Below are 13,230 nucleotides of genomic sequence, written 5' to 3' on the forward strand. Positions count from 1 at the left end.
AGCAAGGGGACACACTAGACTTTACAAAAATACTACGAAAATGTTTTTATTTTCAATCGCATTTCTTTTAATTAGTCATCTATGGCTTTCAAGGTGAAAATGTGTAAAAAGAACTCTTGAGGTGTCTATTTGGTTTGCATCAAGAAGTTAGCTAACAGTGATTGTTAATACAAGTGTAAGCATTATATACTACTTTATATTTATTAAACTCCACACAAATGTCACTCACATCAGGACTTTTAAAGCAATAAGGCAACTCCACATTTATTTAGTGAAACGCTTCCATAACGATAACTTCTGTTAGGCGAAGAATATTGATTCGTAGAAAAAAAAAAAATCCATTTTTTATGCATATAATTTGAACTACTTTAAGAAATGTGCTGATATGTAATTGGTAAAACACACATTTTATTTTGCGTTATATAAATCAAAACTTTTACATTAGTAGATTTTATCGTAAAAGAATATCCGTTACATTTGTTTTAAGATTATTTAAAATAGAGCAATAGTGAATAGCCTATTAAAAATGCTAGTAGATAGCAAGCAAAACTGCATTATATTCGACAGGCAGATTAAGTATTGACGTTACTATTTATTTATTTATTTTCGTCGAATACTTTGACAGTTGGTTTCTTCGTCTGCGGACAACGCTAAAAACCAGTTTTCAATGCTCGCAGTGAGCAGAACACAGAAAGCTCTTTGTTTAGCTTTTGCGCTTAATTCGAAACAAAATATTAAAAAAATATTAGTTTATATATTTTAATGATAAAGGGAATATCAGAAGAGTCTAAGTCATAGTAAGTAAAACATTGTTTCTAAACATTTACAGAAAAAAAATGTTCACATTTAGAAATCCCGGTTTCTGTTAGCTTTCTTATCTACTCTTGATTTGCTTACTGCAGAAGCTAAAATTCCTGTTTCGATATTCGTTACTGGCACAGCACAGATAGCCCAATGTGTAGTTTCGCGCTCTTAAATAATCGAACCTTTTAGTTTATATATTTAAATAGAGGTTTAGGATTTTTTTTTGTACTGACAGCATGGCTTATCAATTTACGGACTTTTCTCGTGTTCAAGGACAGCGGGTTTTTAACCCTAGCATATCATGCTTGGATTCATTATAACCTTTACTTTTATTTTAAAAGTACCAAATCATTAGTTTCCTTGCAAAAAAAAACTGTCTCCAACTAGATGTAATTATATCAGTCAGTGGTAGGTAGAATTGACAAATAATTATTAAAAACGGATGAAGGAAGCATATTAAGTTATTACTATTTCACGAAATTGTAATAAATGTAGTTTGGCTACGTGATAAAAACAAAGTTGTAGAAAATGTGCCTTTGCTTTAAAGATATAAAACCTAAAAAAATGTGTATAATCATATCATAGATAACGTCAAACTTTTTTTCTAAATTTTAAGATTGGAACTTCTTCAAAAGTGTTAACACATTAGTCAATCATTTTCAATGATAACATTAACGTCAGTATGAATTTCAAAATAATAAAACTTGAACAATTTTATGTAACCACTGTTTGAATACAGCCAGTATTTTAAGTTACTATAGGACACTGAAATATTAAAAAAATCATTCAAAGTACAAAAACCGTGCAAAAAGTACTAAAGACAAATTATTTTCTGAAATAATTGAAATATAACAAGCAAAGAAGCATAAGCTTTCATCGAAATACTTAGACTAGACGATAAAATAATCACAATTTTTTCAATGTAATATCAGACAGAAAAAATATTTTCTATTATTACATATTCAACTATGTAAATTTTGAAAATTAATGGCTGAAGTAATGGCATTATATATTGACTGCACACAAGATAAATTAGGAAAAAAATTATTAAAGATACTAGGAAGGAGAAATTTAATTCAAAGTTCTTTGGCCAAAATTAAAATATTAATGATATAGCTAAAGCTTTGTACGAAACAAAACAAAAAAACAATACTTCTACATAATATTCAAGTGCAAAGAAAAAGAAATCGTTCAGATTTCAAACCACTCACTATGAGCTTGTTTTTTGTGATGGGCAAGAACACTTATCAGAACCATTAGAACTAGTTTCATCCTCAATACAAACATAAGAGAAAGAATCCAAGTCTGCTAAAAAGTCATGAAAAAAACTCCGTCTTTTTGTCTTTCTTAAAATCTCTTCTTGAGAAAATGTTTAACGAGTTCTCTTCAGGCGTCAGCGACTCCATTTTTGTACAAAATAAACGCCTTTGAATCTCTTGAGCTTCCAACTTATTTAGTCTTAAGTAGTAATCACTATGAGCGTCAGTGAGTTCTCTTAGGTTTGGAAGCTTTAAGAACAGTTTAGGATAAAGAACTGATGCTCTGCTGGCTCCATATCGCCATATCATATAGTTTTTAAGCAAAACGCAATACTTTTCTTGCTCTCTTGCGACTAAATCCACACTTTTAAGCCCAGGTCTATCTGAAGACAACAAGACTGTTACTAGCAAGATCATTAGTGCTGGTTCATCAATTTGTAACTCTTTAACTCCATCGATGAATTTCATGTGTTTCTCAAAAAGTTCTGTTGTTACCAATTTTCTCAAGTCCTCTGCTAAAAGTGTAGGAGAAGCTTTACAAAACATTCTCTGATGATCCGGCCAACACATGTGAGTTTCATTAAACACGTATGCACCACGTAAAAAACACAATTCCATTACACCGGTCCGTAGCAAGATTTCTTGATCATATCGAGGAATAACGGAAAAAGAACAGAGTTGCTGAGCAAAATGTGCAAACTGTTTGATGACAGTTAAAAACATATCTAGTATTTCTATCTGGCTTCGATCATAAGCATTGTTACATAAGCTACTGTTAAAAGCTATTGTCATATAACTCACCTGATATGAGTTCATAATAGACTCTATACATTGGATGTCATCTTTTGTTAAAAAATTGTGGATGTTGTTAATTTCTGGATAATAGTCCATCTTATGTATTTTTTCAGGCTCAAGGTTAGTGTCTTGCTGGTGTTGTCGCTTTGCAGTGCGAACTTTTAAGATATGTAGACGTTCCTCTTCTGTCATGACCCAGCTCTTCTCCATCCCGATGGCCACACATTTGTGGAACCTACAAAACTGGCAACACTTTCTGGAACTGATGGTGATTTCACAAGTGCGCTTGTAGGGACATTGAAAGTTCTTGTAGCCTGTACTTTGAACTGAACGTCTGAAGAAAGCTTTGCAACTATCGCAAGAGAGACCCCCAAAATGGTAACTTTTAGCTTTGTCACCACATACTTTACAGAACTTTGGTTGTCTTGTTGACATCGAAGACGGCCAATTTGGTTTGGTTAAAATAGAACAGCCATTTGAATGAATGCTAATTCCTAATAAAAATGAAACAGTAAAGTAATGAATATTATTCAAATGCGTGGCTTTATAGATGTAGTGTATTGTATTATTTGCTAAAAGTAAGTTAATATGCTTAAATTTACAAACTCATTTGTTTTACATAATGCTCCATTAACATCCCTATATCTTATGTTATATAAACATGTTTTATTTATTTATCAAAAGATGTGAAAAACTTGACATTTGAAAGTTAGGTCAGTCAAATTAAAACTTAATTGATAAATATCACAAGAGCCGATATACTAATCATGGAGGTTACAGACGTAGGTAGCTATAATATGAAACAAAAATAAAGGTTGAAAAAATAACTGGAAAACTGTTGTGCGGTAAGCTTGTACATAATGACAGTCTGAAACTTTTGTATTTAAAAAAAAAACAGCAACAACAAAAACATGGAATCGCATATTAACACATGATGTGTGATTATGAATTTGTTTGTCTGTTCCTCTGAATCCCTATTCATAAGTTAACAGACACCTATTAAAGTAATTGGGAACAACGGAGGAACTATATTGTTACATTAGGTCTCTGTGGATCATGATAAGTACTTTTAATTACACATCTACTATATGCTAGGTTTAGTAATGAATTGGATTTTTTAGTACAACAGTGTTCGTAGATTGCACGATACAATAATCCTATACACGCATGGTACAACTTGCAGCAAATATTATGTAGTTTCTTTGTATTATTTGTTCTTTATGTTACCACTTGTAATTTTAGAAATATTACCACTAACAGCAGTTAGTGTTTGGGTTTGTTAAGTATTATGTGATTCTTGTTAGGATCTCTTTGTATTTAACTTTTCGACAAGGATTGCTTGCTTTCTCGTCTCACTAACTGTTCAATATATTGTAACTTCATATAAAATAGTAGTTTGGTTCCATTACCCAAGCGTGAAGAAAAAGTATTTTTGACAATCTTGATCCAATAAATAACTAATTTTATGTCGATTGAATAAATATATATATATATATATGGGTTAGACAATGACAACAATCAGTTTTCACACGCTAGGTAATTAAAGAAAAATTCAAACCTTGAAATATTTCGTGATTTGATAAAAAAAAAAAAAGAAGATAAAACAACAACAGCTCAAAAATACAGAGGTTGGAAATGTTATACCAAAATGATTTGAGAACCTAACCACGTTGTTAGAGGCCATGTCACCACTTTCGGTCATATTCTATATCAAATTCGTATATCTTGACAACAGCTCTGCAAGCTTACTGTTTATTATTTATTGTAAATGGCTCTGTCGTAAAGCTCAGCTCTCCACCTTATTACTTTCCGTGTGAGGAGCAAAGGTTTTCTATCACCTGTTTCTACGGTTATATCGCACAGAAATACATAAATATGTCTTCGTATGAAATAGCATGAGTACTTGTTAAATTCTCCACATGCTTAAGTTGTGTGACAGTTAAATAAATATGTCATAGAAGCAATTTGCGCGCAAGTGACTTGATTATGTAGTGTGTTATTGTCAATGACGAGTGGAAGGCACAGTCATTAATCTTTGCGTTCGTAGAATCTCACTTGCTTTAAATCAAAAGAAAGGGCTATTACATCGTGACTTTGTATCAGTTCTGATTTTCCACATGCTAATCTGCATATTCAAAATCATTTTAATATTAGGTACTCAGTTTTCTGTAGTTCTTTATCTTCAAAGAAAATCTATCAAAATTATAGATTTTCTGCATACTCCGTCAAAGTAGTCATAGCAAAAGGAATAGAAATAAAGACAAAGTAGGACTCAGCGCTGTTCATTTATCACAATAAGTTTTAGCAAAAAGATATTATGTCGCAAATAAAAAATATAAGACAGATTAAACAAAAGTTCTGATAAAATGTACTTAAAGTCTTCTATTAATTCATAATAATAAACATGCAATAAACGCTTCTGCTCAGACATACTAAACGTACTACTACCACATTGCTAACAATCTTTCTCCAAAGTCCATTTAACAATGAAAATAATGTTACTAACAAACTAAACCTTGACATATCATCCACACAGTCCTGTACGAACAAAAATGTATGAAAGTCTATTGTGAGCAAAGTGCATATGCTATGTAAGAGAAATCTACTATACCATGAAAATGTGGCTAACTAAAAACATGTGTTTGTAATGCAACAACTAACATATCAATATGTCATTTTGGGAAATGACACTCAAAATGATATGTTATGAGCCAGAAATACTTCTATTTTGAACAAAGGTAACTAACATCTTAGAATAAAATGGAAAATAAATGACCTCCTCAGTAATACGAAACGTAATTTGTTCACTATCATATGAACTAATCAGATCGGCAGATAAAGGAAGACATCTTGCACTAAATTTGTTCTTTAAATCATCTTGAATTCTAAACTTGTCAGCAACAAAAGCTCACATTTCTACTGTTGAAGTTCAATTCTTTATTCCAAAACAAAAATGGTATAAGTAATTCTTGCTCGTTTATAAACCGAAACTTTGTAACCTAACAGCTAGTTATCGTTGCTATTGGATCACATAAGCACTTTGAAGGTAAGCACAAACTACACAATGGGTTATCTGCACTCTATCCATTACGTGTATCGAAACCAGATTTCTACCTAACATACTGCTGTGGCACTGGAAGGTTCAATTGTATTATATAGTCTTTTCTTATTCATTTGCATGTGACTACATTTCATTCTTTAGGACCAGAATTCGTAGCCAAGTTTGATAAACATATCATACATAAGTTACCGTCCTGTACTGATAGACTAGATCAAGACTGAATGTTTAACTTAGTTTTACCATAAACTCACGATTTTGTTTGATGGAGTATAGTGTAATATTTTAAATTCTATTGAACATTGACAGTAAGTTTCTAATAACGTTACCAGCGGGTTCTCATAAAAGCGAGTGTTTGGTTAACTTTTGAGATACCACTTCATCATTGTTATTTTATATGGCCTTGTTTTTAAACACTTTCTGTATCATTCTTGTTTCATATAAACTAATAATAGTTTTTTATTTTAATTTTCCTTTATATTGATCAGTAGACTAGTTCATTCAAGTGCTGTGACTTAAGCTAATAATTTGAAATTTAATTGACTCATCAGTCATTGGGAGAATAATTTTCAATAGCTAGCAGTAAAAACAAAGAAAAGATGGACTGTTCGCTATTAAGCAGAAAGGACAATTGGCTATCTATATCCTGCTTACCACGAGTATCGAAATCTGACCTTTAGCGATTTTACCCCTCACGTTTATCGCTGATCCACCAGGGGCAATAATAGAAAGACAAATGATAGGGCATTTATTAATTTCTACTAAAGGTTGTGTTAAGACGTTGTGAACATATGTATTTATGTACAGTTAATTCTACGTTAGAATTGTTATCGTCATACAATTCCAGCAACGAAACGATTTGTTCATGATGTACACGTAGTTCAAATACAGACATTTAAACTGTTCAGAACGGATAAAAGCTACAACTGGACAGTTTGAACGAGCTAACTATGTTATAAGTTATCCTAACTTACACATAACGATCGCAACATGGCGAAAGAAACTTAACACAGAACGATAATGATAATGATAATTGTTAGTTGCGGCGTAATAATTCCTAGAACAAATCTAAGGTCGTTGTTTTGTATGTGTGCGTGTCGTTTTATTGTTTTGATTTTTTTAGGTACAAACTATTAGCTTGTAGCTCCAACACCTCTTGAACAATTTCAGGTCTAATTACAGTTTTGAACTCAGAAGGTCAAATTCTTTCGAGTGATGTATATGATCACGCCCAAGATCTAATAAATAAATCTACTCAAATCCTGCATAAAAAAAATTCAGTTTGAAGGTAAGCTGATAGAAATCCTCGACAGTAATAAAAATGAACGAGTATACGTGTTCCACCCTCTTGGTATTCCTGGCGCATAATAAAATAGCTTATAAAACGGGAGGGGAGGTCTCATATATTAATCTACTCTAATTCTGACTAAAAGAATTTCAAGTGTTTCTTGTTTGTTGTAAAGTTTGTCTGGTAGTTGATAAACAAAATGACATTGAGAGTAAAACTTGTTAGCATTTTGCTGTCACCGCAATGTATGGAATTACAAATTATAATAAAACGAGAATGTGTATTTGTGTACAGAATGTGTGCTAACACATACTGTTGTTGTTTGTTTTATGTCAGACTAAACTACTTTGTAGTATCTGCAAGCTTTATATACTCTGACTCGGCTGATTCGTTTTCCGAGATTCTATTTATTATTTTGCAAAAAATCTAAGTGAAGAAGTTAAGCATTAGTCTAGCTTTTCCTATCATTCCATGATATTTCTGTCTCCAGAGATAATATCGAGACTTCAACGACAGATTATACTGTCGTATTCGACCGTTCATCTAACACAAAATATAGCACAATCGGTTTAGTATTTTATATTTTTCGTGACAAAAACACACATGTTGAATAGTAATCTGTGATTAACAGCATTTTTTTTCAGAAGTTTTGTGCAAAAGTATAAATAGGTTCTCTTACATCGCCAAACCTATCTGTGGACTGACAGGCGTGAAATAAGATAGTCAATATCACTCACTCCTAGCACTTGGGCAGCTTTTATATTATCAGATAGTAGGATTTGTCCTTTACCCCGATAACCAATTCACGTCCTAAAACGTCTTTTTTTCGGTATCAAAACGCGATCCACGAACTCTTATCTTCACAATCCGAAACACTTAACCATCATGTACACCCAGCCCAGTTGTTCATTGGTGTTAAATTCTATTATTTTTAATAAGTTAAACAAATACTAAAATTAAGTGTAAAAGTAAAATGGAAAAGAATGGGTAAATACTTTTACTCTATTATTTTAAGTCATGTAAAATATATTTGTGTGTTTCCAAGGTGGTGATTAGTCTGACGTAAATTCATTATAGACTAAACGTCTATATTTATCATTATTTTTCGTAAGTGAATAGTACAGTGAAATAATTTTTCAGGGTATACAGCTGAAAGAGAATGTAACTGTTTCATTCATTATGTAGCGACAGACATGAAAATGGTTAACTCTCGACCAGCATATTTTAAAATAATAATTTTTTGAGAATTGTAAAACACAAACGTTTGTGAGAATGGTAGTTTAATGGATACAGTTGATCTCATACGATTACCTTGTAAACTGTATGAGTTGAAACAAAATAAAATTAATATGAACACTTTTAATAGGGTCCAACTTGGCCAGATAGTTAGGGCACTCGACTCGCAATCCTCGTCACATGAAACATGCTTGCTCTGTCAGCCCCAATATTCTATGGTAGAAGAGCGGCTCCAGAGTTTGTGATGGGTGGAATTGACTTCCCTGTGGTCCTACTCTGCTAAATTAAGAACGGCAAGCGCAAATTTCCCTTTTCTAGCTTTGCGCAAAATTCAAACCAAGCAAACAAAACATTTTGAATAGGCATCAACTGAATAACTTCACATATGTCTAAAATAAAATACTTACACAAATATACAGGCATTACTCTCATAAACTTTAACATAAACACGTAATTCTGTTTTTTAACTTACCTTGATAAAAAGGAAGACGGTACACCCATTTACGGGCCTCAAGAAAAGACCATGGATGAACTGATGACATTAAGACCAACAAGCTATTTAGGGCCGAAGAAAATAAGAGAGACAGAAAAGCTGGTTTGAAGGTGAAAGGTAGATTAATTATATGTTTTTACCCGGTAGCTCCTGCTTTTGGTAGGTACATGCGTATTCTTGTGATATAGATGTTTCCATAGGCCCACTTAACAGTTTGACTTCTCTCTATTAAATTCTGCCTTTTCTCTCAGCGATGACCAAGACACAAGTGTGGAAACCACGCCGTGAAAGATTGTCAAATGAGTTAATATAAGCCAACAAAAAATGTTCGTGAGAATAAATAAGACATGTCCTGTCCACAGATTCGCCAAATGACCTACAAAATTCTTCTATTGTAATAATCTTCATTATGATTTATCTACGTATGTAAATCCGTCCAATACTGATGTTGAATGACGCTATCTCGTTATTTCAAGTTACCAATAGCACTTGAGTCTTCCGTTTCTCCGGAAGTCGTATTATCATGTCTATCACTTTAAAGTAATTTTCAACAGTTTTAGTGAGATGCTCACCAATGAACAGGTAGACCTGGACGAAGAAACGATTTCCTGTAGAGTGGTTGGATAATGCCACTGGCAAAGGCCGTATGCCTTACCGGCTGTCCTTCAAAGGAATCTACCCGAAGAAACCCACCTTCATGCCTATCTGTAGCTCAAATACACGCCTCTATAAAAGCCTAATTTTGAATATTAAAAATGAAATAGATCATAATTGTTTGATTACATGACGCACATACAAATTTATGCATGATTTCAAATAAGACGTTGTGTGTTGTATGTCCAGTTGACCTCAAGTAGATTAGCTCTGGTATTTAACGAACGGCCTCGTCGTATTTGCAAAGAAGGTCTGATTTACATCGCTATCAAATCACTTTTTTTGTGGAACTCTATAGGAATAGTAAATAGAATTGATAAAAATTATTATTAGTCTTACTGTGATCAGTTGCCTCATAAATTTCCTATCTACCGATAATGCTTCGCCTACAGACGAAATATGACTGGAATTATTTTCTTAACGACAGACCTGATGCAATCCCATTAATAATATAAAACCAGTACGACTACGAATAAAAATTCTCAATGTAAATATTTTTGTGAAGCATTTTTACCATGCTAATTATATTCTATGTTATTATTTAAATATAAGCACAGTAATGAACTGTAAAAAGTATATTTGGAGTTGAGGCTTAATTTCGCGATCTATAAATAGACTTAATATTATTTCTAAACATTGGAGTACTTTTTAATAAATTAAAATAATAAGCTTGATAACAATTACTTGTTTTTCTGTGTCTATGAAGATTCCATTGATGTCTTTTCAAGCAAGGATCATGTGTAATAAGTACTAAACGAAATGTGCACCTATATAAATATAGACTGCTTTATGGTGACGAAAATTAATTTTATTTTTTGTACATTTATGTGTGTAAGCGCAAAACTATACAATGGGCTATCTGTACTTTATCTACCTCGTCTATCTGGCCACTATATTAACCTTTTAAACACACGAGCATATCGCTGAGCCACCGCGAGGTAATAAAATGAATAAATATCAGATTCATTATACTTAACGACCTTTGTTACTCGAATTTCTGTCAGCTAAATCTAGTTCTATTCTATAGAAATATGTTAGTGGTTTATGTGCACTTTTTCAAACACACATGTTTTTATAAAAGTTCTTTCAACAGGAAAGAGATCTTTTAGGACTATCTAACTTTGTAATTTAACTCGGTGATATTTTGTCTTATCACAATGGCATACAGTAGGTAACATAATTCTTGCCAAGACAAGTTGAGAGATATCAGCCTTTATCAGTAGCATGAGGTCATTCGTAGAAATTTTAATAATTAGTACGTTATATGCTTTAGCCATAAGGTGTTTTTTTATTTAAGATATGCTCACTTTTATCCACTTTCATTTCATTAAATATAACAAATGTTTTACAGTTAGCTCGTTCCTTCTTTCAATCGTAACTAGTTCATTTGTACAGACGTATGTTATTGTTACATCTTTGGTTGAGTTAACATTAGTCCCATTGGTTCACGGGTATATAATGTTTTATGGTACTTTGGGGAAAAATATATTTCATTCAAAGCTGTTTAAGTTCAGAAATCTAACTCAAACCCTAACAATACTTTTATATTTACTCCTCCAACTTTCCTTTTTTTTATTCCGGTATTTTCCTTCAAATCAGTCTTCTCATGAATACAATATTATGTTATTTATTTCTCTTAGTAATTTGGGCGCGGGTTGGTCCAATAATAGAGATCTTGATTTCGGAGCTGGTTATCCTGGTGGTTATCAGTGTGATACCTCAAAATATTTTCTACTGTTGGTGCTTTATAAGAGTGGCGGTCAATATTTTAGTGTGAAATGTGAGTGTTAGTGTGAAGTTGACCGTTTACCTTACCTCTGATCAGTAGTTCAAAAATCCTTATGCGTTAATAAGGTTACTCAGTATTTTATTGTTCTAATCTGTTTACATTGTGGTCTCTCGCCGCAATGTTTGAAGGACATACATTGATTTTAAGTATAAGCATGATCCTTAACAAATTTTACTCCAAAATCTGGTTTCGTATGTTAATATAAAAAAAAAATACACGTGTGTTGGTAAGTTAATTCAGATATTAACGTTTGAATGTACACTATCAGTATAAAATATTTTAAATCTCTCTTCAACTATTTTTCCTGCATTTAGGGTTGAACGTTTTATTTTTGCTTGAAAGCTAATCTTTAATATTGTGTGAACAATCCAATATATCTGTTTGGATTGGGCATTTAAAAAACTTTGAATGGTTACAACATTTTTTTTAATTCTTAGCTTTCTTAACAACAATAGTTTCTGATTTGTCATGTAAATCAAATAAATCCTTTTTATCACAATATGCTCATTCAACTTTATTTGAAGTATTTTGAACGACCACTGCCAACAATAACAAAAAACGCAAAATTGTCAACATATAATTTTCTAATAATAGTAAGTACGTATTTTCTGTAAAAAACAAAACAAAAACTGAGAACAATAAGTTTGTTTGTTTTTTGGTTTTTTAAACTTCGCGTAAAGCTACTCGAGAGCTATGTGCGCTAGCCGTCCCTAATTTAGCAGTGTAAGACTAAAGGTTTGAATCCCGGTCGCACCAAACATGCTCGCCCTTTCAGCCGTGGGGGCGTTATAATACGACGGTCAATCCCACTATTCGTTGGTAAAAGAGTAGCCCAAGAGTTGGCGGTGGGTGGTGATGACTAGCTGCCTTCCCTCTAGTCTTACACTGCTAAATTAGGGACGTCTAGCGCAGATAGCCCTCGAGTAGCTTTGCGCAAAATTCAAAAGAAACAAACAAACCTCCGTATTATTAAGCATTAGTTTGAATGAGGTTTTTATTGCGTAATTTACGACATTATTCAGTTTTGTTAATAACTAACTGGGAAAATGCCCAACAACATATATGAAAACAATAGACACATACTCAGCTTTATATTAAGATAAGTTTAAAGACCATATTTTATGTTTTAATTGTAATTTATGTCAACAAAGTATTCCTATAATCAAGTAATATGAATTAGAAAAGTTAAACTTAACTCTTACAATTTATTTCAATAGCAACTGACTTAAGGTCTATTTACTACTGTATGAGAGTATGGTGAAGTGTCAACTTGTCAAATGAGCATCACTGTCACTAATTGTTAATAGGGTACTTTCAAGTGAAATACATTTGTATAAACTTATAAAAACCAACTTAACATAACAAAATGAAATCATTAACTATTTTAACATATTTCTAAAATTATGTCTATATAAAGGTGTATGAATCTGAAAGTATTGGGTGTAAGAACAAAATTGATGATCACAAGAAATGGAACGTTCTTTTAAGATCTACGATACTAAAACATTAATAAGTAAACCATATCAACATGAAATAATTCAAATAAAACATTCATTAATGAGATAAATATTACGTATATTGCATATTCAATTTGAAAACAAATAAACAACAGAACGATGTTTAATAGATGTAATACTTTTTAAAAATGTGGCATATTAAGCTCAGTCTTCCAAAGTTTGATTAATTGTTTTACTTGCTGCCTAGTGACGTTGGTTGACAACTGTAGAATATTATCTAATTCAACATATTTGTTTTGTGACTTGATTATTATTTTATCTATAACTGTTGTATATTAATATATTCTGATGTTACTTTTCTAATGCTCAAGTTGTATGATTAACAAACCTGTTGGAA

General features: G+C 32.1%; 1 protein-coding gene across 1 annotated transcript; it reads right to left on the minus strand.

The window, feature by feature from the left end:
• Positions 1–1,894: 1,894 nt before the first annotated feature.
• Positions 1,895–9,365, minus strand: LOC143231558 (thyroid hormone receptor beta-like). Its single transcript, XM_076466077.1, has 2 exons — positions 8,913–9,365; positions 1,895–3,352 (listed from the first exon to the last, which is right to left on the minus strand). The coding sequence occupies exons 1-2, from the start codon at positions 8,980–8,982 to the stop codon at positions 2,121–2,123; spliced, it is 1,302 nt and encodes a 433-aa protein (XP_076322192.1). The 5' UTR covers positions 8,983–9,365; the 3' UTR covers positions 1,895–2,120.
• Between the last annotated feature and the right edge of the window lie 3,865 nt (positions 9,366–13,230).

The sequence above is a fragment of the Tachypleus tridentatus genome, chromosome 11 (genome assembly GCF_004210375.1).
Source record: "Tachypleus tridentatus isolate NWPU-2018 chromosome 11, ASM421037v1, whole genome shotgun sequence".
Taxonomy (NCBI): domain Eukaryota; kingdom Metazoa; phylum Arthropoda; class Merostomata; order Xiphosura; family Limulidae; genus Tachypleus; species Tachypleus tridentatus.

What these genes read in the sequence shown, in the direction of transcription:
- LOC143231558 (XM_076466077.1), bottom strand. Translation starts at nt 8,982, where the DNA reads ATGTCATCAGTTCATCCATGGTCTTTTCTTGAGGCCCGTAAATGGGTG. An exon ending in CCGTCTTCCTTTTTATCAAG is followed by an intron (nt 3,353 to 8,912) that starts GTAAGTTAAAAA and finishes CATTTTTATTAG; the next exon opens with GAATTAGCATTCATTCAAAT.